Consider the following 25,515-nt stretch of genomic DNA (forward strand, 5'->3'; position numbering starts at 1 on the left):
AAAAGACCCTTAATAGTTTTTAAAAATTATTTAAGAAACAAGTGGTTTTGGTTTATGCGATATGTTTAATATATATTTGAAATTAAATTAATAAAATTTTAAGTTATTAATTCATTAAAATGATAAACCTAGCATATGTTAATACAAATAGTATTTTTATAAAAATGGTTTCTAAAACAAAAAAAATTTAGTGAGAATAGTTTTGTTTTATATATTTTTGCAAAAATCTTTTTTAATAGAAGACTAGATTTTCCTATCTGCTTCTGCATTCAAGTCAATTTAAAAGAATATGTTATTTTGGAGGAAATATAAGAAAAAAAAGTTGCTTCACACATATGTGTAATTGGAAAAGGGAAAAAATAATTTAATTGACAAAAAATCATAGCATTTTTACAAATATAGATTTGAATTTCCAGACTCCTTAAAATAGTCTTTGCTATCCTAGTGGTCCTCCAAGCATACTATGAGACTTAATACTTTCATTATACCTATGTCTTGAGAGTTATACTTGGCTAATTCTCTGGGACACATCATACATTATTTAGCCTCACAAACACAGAGACATACTGGTAGTAAATATCAGAAACTAGAATACAACCAAAGAACATCAAAGTATTATATGATCAACTTTCAAAATATCAAAATGTGAGGAAGGTAAACCAACCATTAAAAGCATAATCCTATATACCTATACACTATATATCAGGCAAATGTCATGTATTAGGCAAATCTTAGGCAATGGAGATATAAAGACAAAAGCAAAATAGTTCCTGCACTCAAAAAATGTATAGTCTTATTGAAGGAGACATCATGTACATAGATAATTAGAGAGACAGACAGCTGTGGATAGATGAATGGATGTGGATATGTGTGTGTGTGTGTGTGTGTGTGTGTGTGTGTGTGTGTGTGTATAAATGTGGACATAAACACAATAAGAGACTAGGTGATTTGGAAGGAGTGGGGGTGATGGTAACAGGGGCTTGAGATGGATTAGGAAAGGTCACATAAAGAATGTGGGCTTGAAAGACACTGGAATTTCTAAAAGATGGATAGGAAGAAGAAATGCATCCCAGGTATGAGGGAAAGATAGACAGTGGAAAAGAACAGAAAATAGAGAAAGAATGCTATGGGTAAGAAACAGTAAGAAAGCTAATTTGCCCTTTCAGAAAGCATAGAAAGGGGAAAACTGTGGGGGGTGGGGAGGAAGGGGGGAAGGCTGAAAAGATAGGTTAGGGATAGACTGTAAAAGGCTTTAAATGTCCAATAGGGAAATATATATTTGATCCTGGAAGTTAGAGAGAGTCATTCAAATTTACTGATTAGAAGAATAAAACAGACTTGTGCTTTAGGAAAATCATTTTAGTAGTTGAACTGAGGGTGGATTAGAGTGGGAAGAAACTTGAGGCAGGGAGACCTATCATAAGTCTCCTGTTTAGGCCAGAGACTGACAATTTATGGCTATAGGGCCAAATTCTGTCTACCCCATGGTTTTGTACAGCTGGTGAGCTGCAAATGGCTTTTACATTTATAAATACTACAAAATTTTATTTGCAAATGTAAAAACCAATCTGTCTTAATTTGCTAGGTGAGAGGTGATGGGAACCTTAATTGGGCTGGAGGCCCTATGAGTGGAAAGAAGGAGAGAATAAAGATACAATAGATAGAGAAGTTACAGAAATAGAGAAATTTAAAAGTTGTAAAAGTTTCAGAATTGTTTCAGATATGGGCAGCTTGTGATACAGAATTGGATCTTAGATCAGGAATAAGTATAGAAAACTGAGAGTCTCCTACATAGATATGAAAATTGAATCTAAATCAGTAGGTTTATTATAATTTTTTAAAAATTATCTTAAAAAAAAAAACCTCTCCTTTGTTACATAAGATGTCTCTTTGCCTGACTACTAAATCTTTCTTTCCTGATCTTAGTCCTTATCAATGTCTATGGAGTGTTTGGCTAATGCAATGCCCCATGGGAAAATTCTAGGATGAAACATAGATATTTCCAGAAAAGAGAAAGGAGAGCAATCACAATTCATTGTCTAGAGCAACCATAATTCATTGTTTGTTACAAAGGAACTATCTCAGGAATTCATAGACTTCAACTTTTTTGAACTATGAGAGATTCCAAATGTAAAATCAATCTATTAATCTTCACAGAGTTGTCACTGATTTTAAGAAAAATTTCAATATATGACCTAAGTACTGATTTAACAATACTTACCATGATTCTGAATCTGCCCCTTGTGATAAATATTAAATTTCTGTATTGGTTACTGATTAATTCCAGAAGACAAATCTCTACAAGTTAATTTGTGATGTGATAGTACGATAAGACCTAAAATCCAAAGCCTCCTATGTGTAATAACTGACAAATTGATGTACTTTAAAGAAAATAATTTACAAATTAGCAGAATGCACATCATAATATGGGTAGCGTGGTAAATGAGCCATGGGCTTCCTAGTGGTGATGGATTACATTATTATCTTGGGCCAATCTTTTAGCCAAGACAGAGTGCCCACTACAGTGCACTACCATGCACCCAACAGATGCTCAATAAATGAGAATTGATGAAATCTCTTATATATATTTCAACTTCTTTCTCCAGTGAATGAAGATAATGATCCCATTGGCACATAATTTGATATGTTGAACTCTATTTGGACTTCCGGTTAAGATGGCGGAGAGGAGGCTCACTGCTACATAAGCTCCACGCTTTCTCTTACTATCCACTTCATTACAAGCCTCTGAATTAATGCTTGACTGAAAAAACCCACATATAGTTACCAAGAGAAGCCATCCTTGAGATCCGCCAAGAAAGGTCTGTCTTTACTGGAGCGCTGGGACGGTTTTAGATCGGGCGCAGGCTGAGAGCAGCGGCAGTGAGAGCACGGGAGCAGACTGGAGAGGGGGTGGGGAGTGATCGCAGCCATCTCTGTGGGGAGAGCTTCGCTACAGGTTTGGATACTTTGCTCCGGCAGCAAGTCAGCAGCCCAGCAGAGAAGCTAAAAACACCGGGGCTGAAGAATACAACCCCAAACAGCTGGAGTCTCTCGGGACCTGGCCGCCCCCCCTTTTTCCCCCCCACAGTGACTCAGCACGCTCTGGGATCTCAGAGCGCATGCGCAACACAGTCCTGCTAGGGCCTCACTGCTGCCTCCTGCAGTCTGTAGAGGAAGCTCGATAACATACCCAGCCCCTCCCCCAAAGAAAGACTCCAGTTTTTTCTGTTTTTCTTTGGTAGTTTGTCTCTGATTATTAGACAGAATGAGCAAGAAGCTGAAGAGGACTTTAACCCTTGACAGCTTCTATACAGATAGAGAGCAGACTCTAAATCCTGAGGAGACTAAAAACAGACAGTCCCCAGGTGAATCCCCAAAGGAGGAGATCATCTGTTCCTCAGCACAGATGAACCTCATAGAAGTGATTAAAAAGGCTCTCACAAGGGAGCTAGAAGAAAAATGGGGAAAGCAGAGTGAGGCTTGGGAAAAGGAGAGGGAGGCTTGGCAAAAGAGCCTGGAGAAAGTTAAAGAGAGAGTGGATAAAGAAGTAAAATCCTTGAAAAATAGGATTAGTGAACTGGAAACAGAAAACAGCTCTCTAAAAAACAAAATTGGCGAAATGGAAAAAAATTCCACAGAACAAAAGAACTCAATTGGACAATTAGAAAAAGATTTTTAAAAAGTGAGTGAAGAAAATACTTCACTAAAAATCAGAATTGAACAAGTGGAATTGAATGACTCGAGGAGACAAGAAGAATCAGTCAAGCAAATCCAAAAAAATCAACAATGGAGAAAAATGTGAAATACCTTCTGGGGAAGACAACAGACCTGGAAAACAGATCCAGGAGAGACAATCTGAGAATCATTGGACTTCCAGAAAAACATGATGAAAAAAAGAGCCTGGACACTATTTTCCAGGAAATTATCAAAGAGAACTGCCCAGAAGTCATAGGAACAGAGGAAAAAATAAACATTGAAAGGATTCATCGATCACCCACTGAAAGGGATCCTAAAATCAAAACACCAAGGAATATAGTGGCCAAATGCCAGAACCCTCAGATGAAGGAAAAAATATTGCAAGCGGCTAGAAAAACCCAATTCAAGTATCAAGGAGCCACAATAAGGATCACCCAGGATCTGGCAGCATCCACATTAAAAGATCGAAGGGCCTGGAATATGATATTCCGAAAGGCTAAGGAACTTGGTATGCAACCAAAAATAACTTACCCAGCGAGAATGAGCATCTTTTTCCAGGGAAGAAGATGGATATTCAATGAAGTAAGCGAATTTCATCTATTTCTGATGAAAAAACCAGAACTTAACAAAAAGTTTGATCTACAAATATAGAACTCACGAGAAATCTAAAAAGGTAAAGATTAATCTTGGGAACTATATTTTGACTATATAGATGTATAAAGAATACATGTATACCTTGTTTTAGAAATTGATGTGGAAAGGACATTGTATCAGAAAAAGGGTAAAGTGGGGGTAGTACATCTCATGAAGAGGCATAGGAAACCTATTATATCTGAGAGAAAGAATGGAGGGGGATGAATATAGTGGGTATCTTACTGCCTTCAGAATTGGCTTTAAGTGAAAAATCTTAAGACATATTCAATCTATGGTGAAACTTCTCCCACCTCATTGAAAAGTGAGAAGGGAAAAGTGAAAAGGGAAGGAATAAGCTAAGCAGAAGGGAATACGGGAACTGGGAGGGAAAGGAGTAAGATAGGGGGAGGAACTCTAAGGCGGGGGGAGGGATACTAAAAAGGGAGGGCTGTGAGAAGCAAGTGGTGCTCACAAGCTTAATACTGGGAAGGGGGGGAAAGGGGAAAGAAGGGAGAAAAGCATAAACCGGGGTTAACAAGATGGCAAGTAATACAGAATTGGTCATTCTAACCATAAATGTGAACGGGGTAAACTCCCCCATAAAGAGGAAGCAGTTAGCCAGAATCCTACAATATGTTGTTTACAGGAAACACACCTGAAGCGGGGAGATACATGCAGGTTAAAGGTAAAAGGTTGGAGCAAAATCTACTATGCTTCAGGTGAAGTCAAAAAAGCAGGGGTAGCCATCCTGATCTCAGATCAAGCTAAAGCAAAAATTGATCTAATTAAAAGAGATAAGGAAGGGCACTATATCTTGCTAAAGGGTAGCATGGATAATGAAGCACTATCTATATTAAACATATATGCACCAAGTGGGGTAGCATCTAAATTCTTAAAAGAGAAACTAAGAGAGCTGCAAGAAGAAATAGACAGTAAAACTATAATAGTGGGAGATCTTAACCTTGCACTCTCAGAATTAGATAAATCAAACCACAAAATAAATAAGAAAGAAGTCAAAGAGGTAAATAAAATACTAGAAAAGTTAGATATGATAGATCTCTGGAGAAAATGTAATGGAGACAGAAAGGAATACACTTTCTTTTCAGCAGTTCATGGAAACTATACAAAAATTGACCATATATTAGGACATAAAAACCTCAAACTCAAATGCAGTAAGGCAGAAATAGTAAATGCATCCTTTTCAGACCACGATGCAAATGAAAATTACATTCAACAAAAAACCAGGGGAAGTAGACCAAAAAATAATTGGAAACTAAATAATCTCATACTAAAGAATGATTGGGTGAAACAGCAAATCATAGACATAATTAATAACTTCACCCAAGAAAACGATAATAATGAGACATCATACCAAAATGTATGGGATGCAGCCAAAGCGGTAATAAGGGGAAATTTCATATCTCTAGAGGCCTATTTGTATAAAATAGAGAAAGAGAAGGTCAATGAATTGGGTTTGCAACTAAAAATGCTAGAAAAGGAACAAATTAAAAACCCCCAGTCAAACACTAAACTTGAAATTCTAAAAATAAAAGGAGAGATCAATAAAATTGAAAGTAAAAATACTATTGAATTAATTAATAAAACTAAGAGTTGGTTCTATGAAAAAACCAACAAAATAGACAAACCCTTAGTAAATCTGATTAAAAAAAGGAAAGAGGAAAATCAAATTGTTAGTCTTAAAAATGAAAAGGGAGAGCTCGCCACTAACGAAGAGGAAATTAGAGCAATAATTAGGAGTTACTTTGCCCAACTTTATGCCAATAAATTCGACAACTTAAATGAAATAGAAAAATACCTCCAAAAATATAGCTTGCCCAAACTAACAGAGGAAGAAGTAAATATCCTAAACAGTCCCATCTCAGAAAAAGAAATAGAACAAACTATCAATCAACTCCCTAAGAAAAAATCCCCAGGACCAGATGGATTTACATGTGAATTCTACCAAACATTTAAAGAACAATTAACTCCAATGTTATATAAACTATTTGAAAAAATAGGGATCGAAGGAGTCCTACCAAACTCCTTTTATGACACAGACATGGTACTGATACCTAAACCAGGTAGGTTGAAAACAGAGAAAGAAAATTATAGACCAATCTCCCTAATGAATATTGATGCTAAAATCTTAAATAAAATATTAGCAAAAAGATTACAGAAAATCGTCACCAGGATAATACACTATGACCAAGTAGGATTTATACCAGGAATGCAGGGCTGGTTCAATATTAGGAAAATTATTAGCATAATCGACTATATCAATAACCAAACAAACAAAAACCATATGATCATCTCAATAGATGCAGAAAAAGCATTTGATAAAATCCAACATCCATTCCTAATAAAAACACTTGAGAGCATAGGAATAAATGGACTTTTCCTTAAAATAGTCAGGAGCATATATTTAAAACCATCAGTAAGCATCATATGCAATGGGGAAAAACTGGAACCTTTCCCAGTAAGATCTGGAGTGAAGCAAGGTTGCCCACTATCACCATTATTATTTAATATCGTATTAGAAACACTAGCCTCGGCAATAAGAGTCGAGAAAGATATTAAAGGAATATTAAAGGAGTAGGCAATGAGGAAACCAAACTATCACTCTTTGCAGATGATATGATGGTATACATAGAGAACCCCAGAGATTCTACTAAAAAGCTATTGGAAATAATTCATAATTTTAGCAAAGTAGCTGGCTACAAAATAAATCCCCATAAATCCTCAGCATTTTTATACATCACCAACAAAACCCAACAGCAAGAGATACAAAGAGAAATTCCATTCAGAATAACTGTTGATACCATAAAATATTTGGGAATCTATCTACCAAAGGAAAGTCAGGAATTATATGAGCAAAATTATAAAAAAGTCTCCACACAAATAAAGTCAGACTTAAATAATTGGAAAAATATTAAGTGCTCTTGGATCGGCCGAGCGAACATAATAAAGATGACAATACTCCCTAAACTAATCTATTTATTTAGTGCTATACCAATCAGACTTCCAAGAAAATATTTTATTGATCTAGAAAAAATAACAACAAAATTCATATGGAACAATAAAAAGTCGAGAATCTCAAGGGAATTAATGAAAAAAAAAATCAAATGAAGGTGGCCTAGCTGTACCTGATCTAAAATTATATTATAAAGCAGCAGTCACCAAAACCATTTGGTATTGGCTAAGAAATAGATTAGTGGATCAGTGGAAAAGTCTAGGTTCACAAGACAGAATAGTCAACTATAGCAATCTAGTGTTTGACAAACCCAAAGCCCCTAACTTCTGGGGAAAGAATTCATTATTTGATAAAAACTGCTGGGATAATTGGAATTAGTATGGCAGAAATTAGGCATGGACCCACACTTAACACCATATACCAAGATAAGATCAAAATGGGTCTATGACCTAGGCATAAAGAACGAGATTATAAATAAATTAGAGGAACATAGAATAGTTTATCTCTCAGACTTGTGGAGGAGAAACAAATTTGTGACCAAAGATGAACTAGAGACCATTACTGATCACAAAATAGAAAATTTCGATTACATCAAATTAAAAAGCCTTTGTACAAATAAAACTAATGCAAACAAGATTAGAAGGGAAGCAACAAACTGGGAAAACATTTTCACAGTTAAAGGTTCTGATAAATGCCTCATTTCCAAAATATATAGAGAACTGACTCAAATTTATAAGAAATCAAGCCATTCTCCAATTGATAAATGGTCAAAGGATATGAACAGACAATTTTCAGAGGATGAAATTGAAACTATTACCACTCATATGAAAGAGTGTTCCAAATCATTATTGATCAGAGAAATGCAAATTAAGACAACTCTGAGATACCACTACACACCTGTCAGATTGGCTAAGATGACAGGAAAAAATAATGATGAATGTTGGAGGGGATGCGGGAAAACTGGGACACTAATGCATTGTTGGTGGAGTTGTGAACGAATCCAACCATTCTGGAGAGCAATCTGGAATTATGCCCAAAAAATTATCAAATTGTGCATACCCTTTGATCCAGCAGTGTTTCTATTGGGCTTATATCCCAAAGAAATACTAAAGAAGGGAAAGGGACCTGTATGTGCCAAAATGTTTGTAGCAGCCCTGTTTGTAGTGGCTAGAAACTGGAAAATGAATGGATGCCCATCAATTGGAGAATGGCTGGGTAAATTGTGGTATATGAATGTTATGGAATATTATTGTTCTGTAAGAAATGACCAGCAGGATGAATACAGAGAGGACTGGCGAGACTTACATGAACTGATGCTAAGTGAAATGAGCAGAACCAGGAGATCATTATACACTTCGACAACGATATTGTATGAGGACATATTTTGATGGAAGTGGATTTCTTTGACAAAGAGACCTGAGTTTCAATTGATAAATGACGGACAAAAGCAGCTACACCCAAAGAAAGAACACTGGGAAACGAATGTGAACTATCTGCATTTTTGTTTTTCTTCCCGGGTTATTTATACCTTCTGAATCCAATTCTCCCTATGCAACAAGAGAACTGTTCAGTTCTGCAAACATATATTGTATCTAGGATATCCTGCAACATATCCAACATATAAAGGACTGCTTGCCATCTAGGGGAGGGGGCGGAGGGAGGGAGGGAGGGAAAAAAAATCGGAACAGAAACGAGTGTCAATATAAAGTAATTATTAAATAAAAATTAAATTAAAAAAAAAGAACTCTATTTGACACACTGCCCAAAATATCATCATGTGCATAATATCTTGTAATGATGGATCTCTCGAAGTTAGCAGAATTTTAAAGTTTGAAGGAACCTCAATGGTCATCTCACTCAATCTCCTCCTTTTATGGATGAGACAAACTGAGGAACAAAGAAATTAAATAAGTTGTCCAAAGCCATGCTACTTTAAGTGGTGCAGAGCTGACCTGATCATGTGGCTTTAAAAACTCCAGTTATAAAAATGCAGAGCTTTTGTTGAAATAAAAATAAAAATTCTAGAGCTATAAAGAACCTAATAGGTCATCTGCTCCAACCCCCTCATTTTACTGATGACAAAACAGGCCCAGGGGAGATAGGCAAAGTCACACAAGCTTACATCAGTAGTTAGTGGGAAAGCAAGGTTTAACATAGGCTTCCTGATTCTTAATCTCTTTTCACTGGGCCATATTTTCTCATTTCTAAACTACTGAATAAGGCACTAAGAGTTTTGAAGCAATGGGCTGGACCTCACAAAAAATGTCTTATTTAACTTTCTTTGTCCCTATGTTAAGGATTTGTGCAGTTTTGGATATGAGAACAGCTCTACCTCGCACAAACCATAACCTGGCTATAATAAGTCCTGGAGAATTGACTGAGCCACAAAGATCAATTGATATGTTCATAATCCCACAGCTACAGTGTCAAAGATTTGAATTCAGGTCTTCTTGACTCCAAAAGACCACTTTATACCTACAGTTTTGCTATATTATAATCTTTAAATAGAAATTATTATACATTTATCTCTTTAAAAGGTTTTCATGACCAAGTTTTATGCACAACATTACACTATTCTAGAAATCTGGAAAGAATATCCAATATCCTAAAGAACTCTATAGCCTGGCTGGCAATCAAGCGCCTTCAAAACTGATCGCCAAATGACCTTTCAAGCCTTTCCTACTTTCCTTTCTATACATACTTCTGTGATGCAATAAAATAGATCATTTGCTATAACTCAAATACTTGCATTTGTCACACTTTTGCTGCTTTCTCTGAATGCCTTCTCTCCCATTTCCTTCTATCTAATTCTTAACTATTCCTCAAGGACCAATCAAATGCCATCTTCTCCATGTTTTCTTCATAAGTTAAAAGCTCTCTCTCTTCTAGGCTCATCTAACACATTTTATCTATCCCTCCAATAGTATGTATCATATTTGTCATTTTATTATAAGTTTGTTTTATACCAGAAGTTTTTAATTAGGAATCTGTGAATATCAATAAATAGATAAATAGAATGAATGTAGTATATATATGTGTACATACATATATGTATGTGTATACACATGCACATATATGTGCATTTTGAATATGTGTATAAATGGATATACATATATTGATATATGTTGAAAACTGTATTTCAATGTGGTTTCCTTTGTAATCTTGTGCATTTTATTTTATGCATTTGAAAACATTATTCTGAGTAAAAACCTAGAAGCTTCATCAAACTGCCAAAAGGATTCTATGACACAGAAGCAAGAAGTCCAGGCAAAGGTTTGACCTTCCTTACTGAATTGTAAGCTTGTTGAAGGCAGGGACTCTCTCTTATATAACCTTGTATCTTCCACAACTAATCCAATGCCAACTGTAAGTTGAAATTTTCTGCAGCCAGGATAAGTGTTCCAAAAGGCATCTACAGTTGAAATGAGGGGGCAGGACATCACCTCAATGCTCAAAACAGAGCCAGGAGACTAGTAGGAAGCTGTCTCAGTGGCCCTAGGACAAAGAAAGAGGTAAAGAGCAGGGGGAAGATGGTGAAAAAAAAAAGAGAGGTGGAGAAAGATCCCAGTGCAAGATAGGACTTTAAGAAATGTCAAGGTCCTTTGAATTCACTACTCTGGGGTAAAATCCTGATCACTGTACTTCTGTTAGATTTGAGTGCTTGGTAGAAACTGGAAAATGAATGGATGTCCATCAATTGGAGAATGGTTGGGTAAATTTGTATATGAATGTTATGGAATATTATTGTTCTGTAAGAAATGACCAGCAGGATGAATACAGAGAGGACTGGCGAGACTTACATGAACTGATGCTAAGTGAAATGAGCAGAACCAGGAGATCATTATACACTTCGACAATGATATTGTATGAGGATGTATTCTGATGGAAGTGGATTTCTTCGACAAAGAGATCTAACTCAGTTCCAATTGATCAAGGATGGACAGAAGCAGCTACACCCAAAGAAAGAACACTGGGAAATGAATATAAACTGCTTGCATTTTTGTTTTTCTTCCCAGGTTATTTTTACCTTCTGAATCCAAGTCTCCCTGTGCAACAAGAGAAGTGTTCGGTTCTGTACACATATATTGTATCTAGGATACACTGTGACATATTTAATATGTATAGGACTGCTTGCCATCTGGGGGAGGGGGTAAAGTGAGAGAGGGGAAAAGTCAGAACAGAAGTGAATGCAAGGGATAATGTTGTAAAAATACCCAGGCAGGGGTTCTGTCAATAAAAAACTATAATAAATTTAAAAAAAAGATGTGAGTGCTTGGAAATGTTTTTCTTAGGGCACAGCTAGATGGTGCAGTGGATAAAGCATCTACCCTAAATTCAGGAGGAGGACCTGAGTTCAAATTTGATCTCAGATACCTAACCTGTCTTGGCTGTATGACCCTGCTTAAGTCACTTAACCCCAATTGCCTCAGCAAAAAAAAAAAAAAAAAAAAAAAAAAAAAAACTTTGTCTTATAAATATTAAGATTTGCTCTTCTGCCTTATGACACAAATTTAAATTGTGTCCTTCAACAATTTCAGAGAACGTAGCAATATCTAATAATGCTTCATCAATGAAGACCCAATGTTTTACATTTATTTTTATAGACTTGAAAAAAGTAAAATCAAGAGTAATTTAACACTTCTAAACTGTTTTTTATAAGAAATGAAAAGTTTAAGTCAGCAGTCGTGGGTTGAAGCCTTACTGAAAACCACAGCTGTGCCAGTAATTTCCAAAGATAATTTGGCATTAATTTTTACAAACTGGCTTATAGGCAGCCATGTGGCTTTTTATATCCCTTTACCTACTGAATGTGGGCAAGCCAAACTTCACACTTTACAAAAAGAGAGAGAGAGAGAGAGAGAGAGAGAGAGAGAGAGAGAGAGAGAGAGAGAGAAGAAAAAACCATAAAGCTCTATACATATTCCATACTTCTGACTTGGACCACTTTTAAAACGTCTTTTTTAATATAAAGTAATAACTGAAATCTGACAAGGCTTCAGTCAAAGCCCAAATAATAAAAGCAAAAGGTCCAATACCCTGAAGAGTGAGGGGGTGAAAAGCAAAGGCACATTAAGTTACAAGAGAAGCCAAAGGATATCCCAATTACTTATGGGGGAAGAAAATAATATTCCAGAACATTCCAATAAAAAATAGGAATTAGATATGGATTCCTTTCCCCATATTTTTTTAAATCCCAGAAAATATTTTTTCATCACATTATAGAGGATGAAAGCTCAGCCTAAAAATAATGACAACTCACACTGACAAAGGGCTGGAAGGCTTTAAAATGACTTTTTTGCATCAACCCTTTCAGATAGATGGATCAGGATTGCATTAATTGCCTCAATTTACAGATGAGAAAACCGAGACCTGGATATGTGAAGACCGAGTTAGCACCCTGGATCCTTAGAATCAGCCAGAGTCAGGATGAGCAAAAGTCCTTGGTCTTTATTCTTAGTCTTTAGGGGTAGAAGTGAATTGGATGGATGCAGAATTTCCACAACCTCTCCTCTTTGTCTTCTGCTCAAAAGTGACTCTGGCTAGTCTTACTCCACCCCCTAGTCCCTCCTACAATTTTCTGTATATACCAATTATCGAGCCAGCACAGGATAGTGGGAAGGGCCATTTTCCAAGCATATGCTAATAGAGTATTGTCCAACCGGTAGTTAGCCTTAAGTGCTTGGTTATCCCTCCTCAGTGCATCAACTCAAGAGTTTCAGTCCTTTACATGAATAAGCATAATAAGACTCAGCTATAAGGGTCAGAGCCAACATTAGAATTCAGATCTACTGAATACAAGACTGACAGTCTTGATAGGCTTATAGACCTGGAGCTGAAAGGGACTTCATAGGCTATAGTGTCATACATTCTCATTTCACAGATGAGGAAACAGAGGACAAGGAACTCTTTTTCACTACATCATCTTGTCTCAGTCTAACTCAGGAACAAGAGAAACTAGTAATTGAAATCTTACTCCTGGCAATGTATTGCCATATTCATTCATTCAACAAAGGTTAATTAAGTGCCTCCTACATACTAAGCATTACTAAGTGCTAGGTGTAAAAAGAGAAATTAACCCATTCCCTGTCTTCATGTTTGGATTCTTTTGAGAAGAGTGGTGACACATGAAAAGAAGTGATTAATGATAAAATATATCAAAAGTCATTTTCAGAGTACTAAGCAACTTGGAGATTATGGAAAGGAGCTGAATTGAGATGTGAAAAGGAAGTTAGACAAGGCAGAAGTAGGAGGCAAAATATTCTAGATTTTCATTCTCTCTGTGTTTTCCCAAAGCTAATTAAACTTCCTCAAAGTAGCATGCCACTCAGGTCCACCCTCAGTCAAGAAATGAGGATTGAATTATATATGGATTACAATATGAAATCTAAATAGTGTGAGATTTGGAGTGAGAAGACAAGGTTTGAAGTCTGTGCTTGTTTCAGGTGCTTTTTATCTGGAGTCTTCTCTCCCCAGAGTTCAGCAATATATGCATGAACTTGGGGGAGAGCATTGGAAACATTACGTAAAGTCTCTGATCCCATGAAGTTGAAAATCTCAGGATCACAGGATTATGTGATCATAATATACTTAGATCTAGATGGAACATTAGTTGTTATCTAATATAACATCCTCCTACATATGAGGATACTGAGTCATAACAGATTATATGACTTCTCAACAGTTATAAAGAATAGTTTAGTTGTAATTTGAACCTAGGTCCTCTGATTCCAAATTTAATGTTCTTTTCCTTGTCCTTATCCATCTCCAACTCCCTGGACCTCCACTTCACTCCTGACTCAAAATTTACTTGCCCCTAAGTCAAAAAGTACTTACTAAATATCTGCTAGAATATGTTCTCAATCCTTTGCTGAAGGCTTGAGCCTGAAAAAGGAAAGGAAGGGCACGAAGGAAGTAAAATACACTCCTCAAATTTCTTATTGCATTTGGGGACTCTCTTTTGGGCTTATGACTTTTTTGGCACCATAATTATTTATAGGTATATATTACTCACCCCACATAGACTGTAAAGATCTTTTAGTCCAAGGATGATATCATTGCTCATCTTTACATCTAGTATCTAACATTTAATAAGAACTTGCAGCAATTCTGGTGGATATTGGAAAAGTGTATCAAACACCCTGTTCTTAAGAAGTTTAAAATTCAGTTATTCAAAGACAAAAGAAAAGATGAAGTGATTAGAAAACAGCACAATTATTCATAATTAAAATGTCAAATGTATTAAATAGACCTTGGTTCAGAAGAAGGAAGATCAATAGGGCCTGAGGAGGCTCTGCTTCTGCTTAGTAAAAGCAAATGAATGAATCTAATTAATTAACCTAGAGTGATGCATTAATAACTGGGTGTTCTTGTCTAAATATATTGCACCCCTCACTTATGAAATGCACATTGTAAATAGAACCTTTCTGGAAAATAGTGTCTTAAAACAATAAGATAATTTTAATCAATAATTTTTCCCTCTTCCTTCCACCCCACCAAGGAAGCCTTACCGCCTTCATAGTTTATTTTGACATGGGAAACTATAAGTTGGTCATCCAACGAGGCACTCATAAATAGAATAACTTTATTTTTAAACTATACTTCATCTTCAAAGAACAAAGAGAAGCCAAGCCCAATGGCTCTTTTAACTTCAAAACTCAAAGCATCTATGATCTTGGTGATATGATTACCTTCCCCAAGGATGCATATTACATACTATCATTGGCTGCCCATTTAGTGTAAACTGTTTGTGAAACCCTATCATATGGCATCTATAAGTGTTTTGGGAGTCTTTTGGTCACCATCTTAGTATCATCATATGGATACCAATGAAGTATGTGAATTGTGACTGTATGATCAATTTATTTTTTGAACTGTCATATACTTTTGTGATAGCAGCCCTTATTTTGCTTACTTTTGTGTTTTCTGTGTGGTAGTCTGCTAATACCCACCTAAGAAATCTGGTCATTAATTCATTTTTATAATATATCAGTATATGGAATATATGGTGTACCAATTATATGTCATGAAAAGCATGCTTACCACCTCTTCCCATAAATAGCAAATGGGTTTGACTTCATTTCTAATATTCTTCCTTTTCTTTCACAATGAAAACAAACAAAGTAATTCAAGAAGTCTGATTTTGTGCTATCTCCTAAAATCTGAGGGAAAATAAGCAAGATGGCATTATTTGCAGTGTTTAATTTTGGCCTGATTTTTCAGGTTAAATAATTGGGCAATTTTCATATGACATCACACAAATTAATCAAGTATAACAGTAGATCCATGGAATGTTGAAGTGGAAGCAACCTTAGAGAGCACTGAGTCCAAAGCCAACTGTATATAGTCAAAAACCGAAATGCAGATAAGAAAACAGAATCTGAGGTTTGAATGACTTGCCTAAAAGCCAGGAGTCAAATCCAAGTTTGTTTAATCTTAGTACCACAATCTTTCCACTAGGTCTATATCCTCTGCCAAAAGCAGTCATTTGTGTTATGGATGCAAACCCTTCAAAACCAGGGAAGAAAGACATGGTAGGACAATAGTGGAAGAAAGAAAAGCTCAGACAACATGAAGTTTTCTACTGCTTTATCCCAAGTTTTTTGAAGGGACCTTCTATTCACAAATTTTCAAAAATTTCACAATCTTTAATGACTAAAAAAGAATACTTTTTTTTCTTCACTTAGTACAGGAATGGTAGAATACAATCATATCCAAATAGATGGGGAACTGTTATCACTGTTTTCATTTAGATCATTCTTTAGAAATTATACCTTCTGTTTCTTCCCCTATAGATTTACTAAAATAGGTTAGATATTTTCATTTTTAAAATACTCAAGAGGGCAGCTGGTATATGGGCCTGGAATCATAAAGACCTGAGTTCATTTCTGATCTCAGACACTTTTCCTACGCAAGTCACTTAACTCTGTCTACCTTAGTTTCCTCATTTGTAAAATGAACTGGAAAAAAGAAATGGCAAACCATTCCAGTATCTTTGTCAAAATGACCCCAAATGGCGTCATGAAGAGCAAACCCAACTGAAAAACAACTAAACAACATGTTAAATAAGAATAATTTCTTACATCAGCATAGCACTTTACAGTTTACAAAATACTTCCATATGTTATCTCATTTCATCATCACAGTGATACCAAAGAAAGTATTATTAGCTCTGTTTTTAAAAAATACAGACATTAGAGTTCAGAGGAATTGGGTGATTTGCTTAGTCACACATCAGTGAATAGATGAATTGGGATTCAACTTATAAATCTTCTCAATCCTAAACTAAGGCTCTTTCCATGATATTGATTGGTCCTGGTCCAATTTGGGCTTCTAAATATAAATTGTAGGAAATTTGAGCATGATTATGAAAAGTTGAATACAATTATTAACAAACACTAGTAGTTTCAATAATGATATTTATGTATTTTACAGTTTGCAAATCTTGGTCATGCCCAGTATAACATTTCACATTCACAACAATCGTCTGAAGTTTGCAGAACATGTATTATCCTTACTTTCCAAATCCAAGACTCAGAGAGTTTAACTGATTTGCTCCCAGTGAATAAGGCAACAGTCACTTTGGAACTGAGATATTTAAGAACTTCAAATCTACCATCTTTCCACTATACCATGCTGCTTCTTTGGGTCTTCGAATTAAAGCAAACATGATTAGACTAGGTTTTTTTCCATTCTAGACATTAACTTCTATCAGCAGTTCATATTTTTAGTAATTGTCTATCACTTTAATTTTATATGTGTATATATATATATATATATATATATATATATATATATATATATATATATATATATATATATATATCTTTTTACTTCCATCTCAGGCAACATCAGCCAAAATTAAAATTTGAAAAAAAAAAGATTGGAAACTTCTTTCCATGGTCTACTAATTTTTTTCTAGTCTAGAACCATTACTTCATAATTACAGAACAGGTATTTAGAAAAGAAATGAAATCCCTACAAATTCTAAAGGCTTAAAAGCAGTTAAAAATTGAACCAATCGAATTCTGTTTTAGACAATCTTATTTCACTTCAGAAAAAATTTTAGATAAATATGTATTTATATTTGAAGGAACAAAGTAGTAATAACGTGTAGAGAACTCCCAGTGTGATAATTTCCTGCACTAGTAATAATAATTAATATTCACAGAACACTTTAAGGTTGAAAAGCACTTTACAAATATTATCTATTTTATCCTTAAAACAAACTCCATTTTACAGATGAGGAAACTGAGGCAGACAGATGTGAAGTGATTTGCTCAGGATTACACAGCTAGTAAATATCTGAAGCCAGATACTAGTTACTAATATTAAGTCTAGTATTCTATCTGTTGTGCCACCCAGCTACTTTGCTATTGAAGAATGTCAACTCATCTCTTTATATGCTTAATGTCACACATAGAATTGTGGAGGACAGCCAATATTTCTGCTTCAATTCTCTCATTTTGTCAATGCCAATTTTGCCAATGTGTCCTAGAGAAGTCAAATGACTTCAAATGGCAATTTTTAAATTTCCTAATAAATGTAATTCTACTAGTAGTTATCTACAGACCCAAAGAACACAGATAAATCAAGAGACATAAATTATATACTCAAAATACCAGAACCCTGTATGAAATAAACCTTGAGAACAAATTGATACCTAATCAAAAATAAGATAATTAATTATATGACTTAAAATGCCACATAAGCATTATTAGAAATGAAAAGTTTGTTTCCTCAGGATCACATTTCTAGTCACAAAAAAGAAAAGACCAGAAATTAATAAATAAGTATAAGACAATTGGTCAATTGATTCTTGGGGATCAGACAGACCATATAATCAATTAGGAGTCTATATTTTATATAGACTATATATTTTAAGCTATTTTGTGGTGGTATTATAGACAGATCTTATATGGACAGTACTCTGTGGGCACCTAAAAAGTTCACAGCTATACAAATTCAAACATATTCCCTTCATAAAGTGATTTAGTGATATAAAGAAGTCCCTTGCAGTTTAAACATATTGCTATTAATATTTTATACTTGTATAAGCCTTTATAGTTATTCAAATGTTTTGACATACCAAATTTTTCATTGACAATTTTGATTTTTATGTCATATAAATTTCCAAAGATACCATTTTGTGCTCTCTTCCAGAGAGACATTTCCTATTACAAAGAATAAAAGAGAGAAAAGGCACATTTCAGTAAAACATCAAACACAGATGATATTATACAATACTTCAGTCCCTTGACCATATCAAAGAAGAAAAGGAGATATATTCTTCCATTTTTCCTTTGGGACCAAGTTTGGTTATTATCATTTTGTAGCATTCAGTTGCAATTGTTTTGTTGTTCTTGTTTGTATAGTCATTGCATTTTCTGTGTTCTGCCTCTGTTGACTTTTTTTTTTTGCATCGATTGATGTGTCTTCTGATGCTTCTCTGTATTCATCATATTCATCGTTTGTTATAGCCCAGCTATGTTCCATTACCTTCGTGTATCACAGCATGTTTAGTAATGCCCCAGTCTATGGCATTTACTTTGTTTCCATGTCTTTGCTACAACAAAAAGTTTTACATGTTACTGCATTTTATTATTACATCTATTTTGTGAGGGGATGAAATTGTTATACCTGTTTTACTGATGAGGAAAAAGAGGCTGAGAGATTTCTCAAGATTTTCTGGCAAGTGACTTCAAGGGCTAATACTTAAGCACTGATTTTCTATTTTCTAGTATTGGGTTATTTCCAAAGTTCCACATGTCTCAAAATACCCCTGCTTCCATCGAACATGTGGCTATGATAGGACTGAGGGGGCACAGAAACCAGAAAAATAGACCTGGTTATATAATCCCATGAAAACCAAAAAAGCTTACTTTAGTTTTAAAAATCCATGAGATGAATACATGAATTAAAACTACTAAAAGGTTCTCTCATGAACAATGATCTTAAAGGGGTCTAGTGGGGAAAAATAATGGTGTAAGGATGGGGCTTGTACAATTAAATGAGCAATTTGGGGGGGGGGATGGAAAGGCAAGGAGCCTTGCTAAGAAAGACTGCATATAGTACAGTTCAATGTTGTATCTAGTCTTAAAATAACTAAAAATTTCCATAAATTCAAGTTCTGGAAGAAAAAAATTAAAAAGAAAATAAAATAGACATGTGTGCTTTACTACTTCAACAAAACAACAAAAGATGAGTAGATTATCTTCTATAGTATCTCTTCCAGGCTGCTTCCTTTTGAATACTCATTAACATACTCATCTATCCTACAGATTACAGATTCTCTACCACACTCTAAGGTTTGATTTAGCTTCAGAATAATAAAGAACAGTGAGACACAGAGAAAAACAAAGTTATGGCCAACACCCATTTTTGCACCAAGTTTTCCCAACCAGTTGGAAAGGGAAAAAATCTGTATAAATTTCCTCCTTTTCCTCCAAAGTTGACCCATCTGCACATGGTCTCCACCCATTTTAAGCAAGAGAGTCATCTGAAACAAGGATGGAACTCACATTAAGAATAAATTCTGGCCCTAATTGTATACAAGCAGGAAAACACACACACACACACACACACACACACACACACACACACACACAATTATCCAGTCACTCAATGGAGGTCCCAACAAACTCTCAACCAGGAAAATGACATTTAATTATCCAAAATGTGACATAGAATTTAGGCAGAAGAATGATCTAAAAGTTCATATTTATATTCTTGATGATCCACTCATGTATTCCCTTTCCTCCATGGAGAAACTCTTCTGGATGCATACAAATAACTAAGAAAATTGTTGCCAAAGTGTAATGAGAAAATACTATCAAGGAACCTGAAATGAAAGTTTCATGATTTTTCCCTATGGATGCTAAAGAATTATGCATTTTAGTACATAGAGATAAGCAAATGAAATAAAGGACCCTTGGGCTTTCTTTTTCATGCATAGAGTACAAAAGAATGATTATATATACTTCTACCTGCCTCCATGTTCATGGAACATTTCAGAATCTCAACCCAAGCAAATCATTAGAGGATCACTTCAAAATCACTGCAGATGATCAATGAAATTTGTTTCTGAATTTTTCTAATGAAAGAAATGCTAGAAACTGACCAGTAGTGGTAGAATTTATATAAAAACTGGTAGTTCCTAATCCATTCACATAAAAAAGTTACTTTATTTGCTCCTACTGGAAGTTTTTTTAGCATTCAAGGTCTTTATGACTCTTTAGAAACTTGAACTGTGACTTTTCTCACATAAGTCCTTATAATGTTATATAATGAAACATTCATATAATGAAGCTGGAGGAGAAAAGGGGAAAAATGAATCTTTTAAAAACTTCATATGAGCAAAGAACCTTTTCTAATGTTAAATGTCATATCATACTCTGTCCTCTTCTTCTTTCCAAGAGTAAATATAATAGAAGTTGGTTATAAACGTGTTTCTCTCATCCATTGCACCACAGCCAACAATTCACAACAAAATATATCCAATACAAGATTACAATGTACTATACATACAATCCCTTAATGGTTAACGCAGTTAGCCATGTACTTACAGACAATATAATTATCCATCAGTATTTGTATTTATCAGATAAAAAGGAAAAAATAAAATTAAAAGTCATCTAACAATTTATTCAATCCCCCAAACTAAGAATGAGCTTTTGCCTCTAATTTTTAGTCAAAATAGGGCCTCCAAAAAAAAATATAAGCAGGATCATAGATATAAATTCTCTTATTTATGATTTATAAAAGATTTCCAGTGTGGAGGTTATAACAACAAGGAATCATGTATTATATTTGTTTCTGAGAGAATACTACCTCATACCTGCTTTGCCAAACCTCTGTGGACTCTCTTGCTAAACATTTCCGTAAGAAATGAACTGCTTAATTAAGATACTATTCTTGCTTCTCTAAAAGACTTATGACCATGCTGAAGTTATTCATTAAAAATGAAAGACATTTTGTCTCTTCATCCCTTTTTAATGATAATTGTCAGTCTCCTTCCATGACAATTATTGGTAAACTCAAAGAGAAATTAATGGTATTTAGTCTTGCAAACTAACTCTCAGGTCAAAATCAAGAGATCTTTTAAAGATGGTCCCATGGCCAGCCTTGATAAAACGGGAAGACTTCTCCAAGCAAAGCAAAAATAACATTAGACAAAGTAATTTGCTCATCTGTTAAATGTACCAAAATATCAAATTTGCCTTAAATAGTAAAGATTAATGACTGAATGGATTTAAAATAATAACACCCCAAAAGAAGTCAAAACAATAACCCATCATTGTCTTAAGTGGGACAGCATCAATATGACATGCCTAATAAAGCCAAAACCAAAGGACAGAAAATCATCTAAAAAGAAATGCATTTTAAATGCATACATCCCATACAAAACTCTAGTAGAGATTGAAGTTCACAGTTTTTATTGGTTTTTTTTTTTAATTTGTTGTCAACATTATTGACATTATTGACTGATTGTGGCAAAGAAAAAGGACCACTCACTCCATATTGGAGAATATATTACAATCCCTATTTGGTTTTATGCTTAGTTCTTCACCTGCTAAAAAAAAATAAACAAAAGGCTATTCTAAAGGGGAAGAAACATTAAAGAAATGCTTTTCCAACTTGATCCTAGAGTTCCATCACTTCATTTTCCACAGCCATAACAAACAATCAGACATTTGTACCTCATTCTCTCTTCTCTGCATTTTAACTACAGCCTAGGAATAGCTTGACTTGGTTCATCTGGGCCTACTTTTAACTTTAAATTCAGAATGACCGGAGAATAATAAAAAGCAGTTACTGGGCCTCTTCTGCCTGAAAACCAGATATCTAAATAGCATTTTTGCTTTCATAGACAATTGTACACCAACTTTATTTTTGCATTGACATTATTAAAGCAAAAAAAAAAAAAAAAAAAAAAGAGGTACCCAACAGCTGTCATCACCCATCTCCTCTTGAAAGAGAGCAAAGTCCTATATCTGCTAAAAACCAAAGCACTAACTTCTATCAGATGCAAAGTGAGTGTGCTGTAAGGGCAGGGTTTAAGCTTCTGTATGACGTAATTTGGAGCATCTTAGAAATGGGTGTGGAGGGGGTGCATCTAGGAAATCCATGTCATTCCCTACTCCCTTAAACACAGTAGTCATTATGCAGGTATCACCCTCCCCTACCATCTAAGCTCAGATGTCCTGAATACAGAGATCAACATCAATCAATAAGGAAGACAATTTGCCCACACAAATGTAACTGACAACCAGCAAATGGAAGCAGGGGAAAGATTTGGGACTGATCACAATTTGCCCTGATCAGCAACTGTCCCTAATCAATATCTTTCAGCCTCTCCTAACCACCTTTCCCAGTTCCTCTCTTCCCCCTACAGTACCTAAAGTTCAGATAATGCAGACTGTGTTTTCAACATCATCTCTCAGTCCTTCAGTTCAGCCCTAATTTCTAAAATCTTCTTCCCTTCCCCCCAAAAAAGTCAACTTGAGCTCTATTGACCCAAGGAGATAAAGAGAAAGACAAGTTGATGCATTCCTATACTGGGATCCTTCAACTCCAATACATTTCCTTTTTCCTTTGATTCCCTTCTTTTTCTTTTTTCTCCTCCCCCACCCCCCCTTTCACTCCTCCCTACCTTGCTCCTCGATGCTGCCCCCAAATAAGGCTGTAGGTTCCTCGGATGGGAGCGGGGATCCTCCTCCTCCACCACCACCACCCTCCAAGGTTTTGCGTTTCTTCGACATCTCTGGCCGGTGCTAGGAGTTTGGGTTTTTTTTCCCCCTTCCCCTCCCCCACTCTGAGAGAAGAGTGAACGAGGGGGTTATGTGGAGGGGGTGAGAGAGAAAGACGGAAGGGGTGGGGAGAAAAGAGAAAGAGGGAGATTGAAAGAAATTGCTGCTTAAAGAGGGGAAGAGACTTTGGAGTGGCTGAAGAGCAAAGAGGAGGCAGGGACTAAGTGGAGAAATCCTACAATCACAATTCCATCAATTCAGCCCCGTCGAGGGGGTTGTTTGTACTCTCTCTCTCTCTCTCGTCTCTCTCTCTCTCTCTCTCTCTCTCTCTCTCTCTCTCTCTTCTCTCTCTCTCTCTCTCTCTCTTCGTCTCTCTCTCTCTCTCTCTGTCTCTCTCTCTCTCTCTCTCTCTGTCTCTCTCTCTCTCTCTCTCTCTCTCTCTCTCTCTCTCTCTCTCTCTCTCTCTCTCTCTCTTCCTCTCTCTCTGTCTCTCTCTGTCTCTCTCTGTCTCTCTCTCTCTCTTTTCCTCTCTCTCTCTTTTCCTCTCTCTGTCTCTCTCTCTCTTGTCTCTCTCTCTCTGTCTCTCTCTGTCTCTCTCTCTTTTCCTCTCTCTCTCTTCTCTCTCTCTGTCTCTCTCTCTCTCTCTGTCTCTCTCTCTCTCTCTCTCTCTCTCTCTGTCTCTCTCTGTCTCTCTCTCTCTTCTCTCTCTCTCTCTCTCTTCTCTCTCTCTTCTCTCTCTCTCTCTCTCTCTCTCTCTCTCTCTCTCTCTCTCTCTCTCTCTCTCTCTCTCTCTCTCTCTCTCTCCTTCCTCCCTCTCTCTCTCTCTGTTTTTGTCTGTCTGTCTCATTCAATTAGCACTGTGTGCAGGGGCGGGTAATGAAACAGAACAGAATCTTTGGACATCTTTTAGCTCTACTGGGGGGAGGTGGTATCAGGTATCTTGATGGGAGAGGGTGTGTTATATTCTAGATAATTCCTCCTGTTTGTTGTAGGTGAAATGTTGTATGTGTGTTGAGGGAGAGGTATTTTTGATTAAATTAAGGGGAAATAAAATGGGAAGGGGAAGGGGAGTAAATTTATAGAAAAGAGAAGAACAGATGACCTTAGGTGCTAAGGACTCTGGAATCCTTCCTCCCCAAGGACATCAAAAGATCTTTCGCAAAATATTGGGAAAGGGCAATTAAGTGGATGATGGGGCAGCTAAGAGGATGATGGGACAGCCAAGAGGCCTAATGATAGAAGAGAGAGAAAATTCTTGTGCCCATTCAGAAGTGAAGGAGGAGGAAAGTGGAGGAAGGCAAGGTACTGGGGGAGGGGGTATGATACACACTAGCAGTTTCTCTTGACCGCCCCAGGAGGCACCTGCGGGACTAGCATTACAGACGCTGCGGTTTGCAGCTGGCTGGTAATATTCACGTGTAACTCACAGCTTGCAAACTCCTCTGTTGTGTAAAGTCAATGCCCCTGCAGTCTGTCTGTCTATACTTCTCACGCAATCTCTCTCTCTCTCTCTCTCTCTCTCTCTCTCTCTCTCTCTCTCTCTCTCTCTCTCTCTCTCTCTCTCTCTCAATCCTTTTCCTTCTCTCTGTCACTGTCTCACGCTCCTCTTTCTATTTCTCTCTCTCTGTCTGTCTGTCTCTCTCCCTGTGCCTCTGTATGTCTCTGTCTGTCTCTCCCTCTCTCCCTCCCTCTTTGTCTCTTCCTTTCTCTCTCTCATATAGATAGAGAGATAGATATACATTCCTCTCTCTCCCTCTTTTTCTCCTCCCCTTTCCTCCTTCTAGCTTTTTCTGGGTTCTTCTTTTTCTTCCTTTTCTTCCCTACCCCTCTCTTCTTCACTCTTTCCTCTCTTTTTTTCTTTTTCCCTTCTTTCTCTTCTCTCTCTCTTCTTTCCTTCATTCTCTGCCCCTCCCTTTCTTCTGTCTCCTCTCTTTCCCTCCCTTTCTCCTTCTTCTTTCCCCCCTCCCTCTCCCTTCCTCCCTCTCTCCTTGCCTTTCTCCCTCTCCCTCCCCCTCTCTCACTCTTTCCCTCTTTCCTTCCCTCTCTGTAACCCTTTGTGTCCGGTCCTGGCTTGATAAACTAAGGTTCTGTCTTTCTTCACATCACTTTGCCCTCCTTTCCAATCTCTCCTAACTCCTTGAGGTCTTGTCACTACAATCCTGTTCCTCTCTCCCACCCCCAGATCCTTTCTGCCTTCTCTATACATTGCGGTGAGGGTGAGGAAGGAGAATAAATACGTCAAGAAAGAGGCTTGCACTAAGTTCCAAAACCCCCTTCTGAATTTATGAGAGATAGAAAAGGAGCGAGCAACTTACCCGCCAAAGTATGCCAAAGATCATTTCTGTTTTCTGCTTCAAATCAAGTTCTTAAATAAAAAAGAGAGGGAGGGATTAAAAAGAGAAAGAAAAGCGACTCGGTCTTCTGTTCGATAGAGAAGTGGACAAGACATGTTGCAAAGAGGAGACCAAG

General features: G+C 36.3%; 1 protein-coding gene across 1 annotated transcript in view; it reads right to left on the bottom strand.

Annotated features, from left to right (window-relative positions):
* Positions 1-23,358, bottom strand: part of PDE10A (phosphodiesterase 10A) — an 815,835-nt gene extending 792,477 nt beyond the window's left edge. The window contains exon 1 of the mRNA XM_051998086.1: positions 22,950-23,358. Within this exon, the coding sequence (XP_051854046.1) occupies positions 22,950-23,058 (109 nt within the window). The 5' untranslated portion in view covers positions 23,059-23,358. The remainder of the gene's footprint in view (positions 1-22,949) is intronic.
* Between the last annotated feature and the right edge of the window lie 2,157 nt (positions 23,359-25,515).

This window comes from Antechinus flavipes, chromosome 4 (assembly GCF_016432865.1).
Source record: "Antechinus flavipes isolate AdamAnt ecotype Samford, QLD, Australia chromosome 4, AdamAnt_v2, whole genome shotgun sequence".
NCBI lineage: Eukaryota > Metazoa > Chordata > Mammalia > Dasyuromorphia > Dasyuridae > Antechinus > Antechinus flavipes.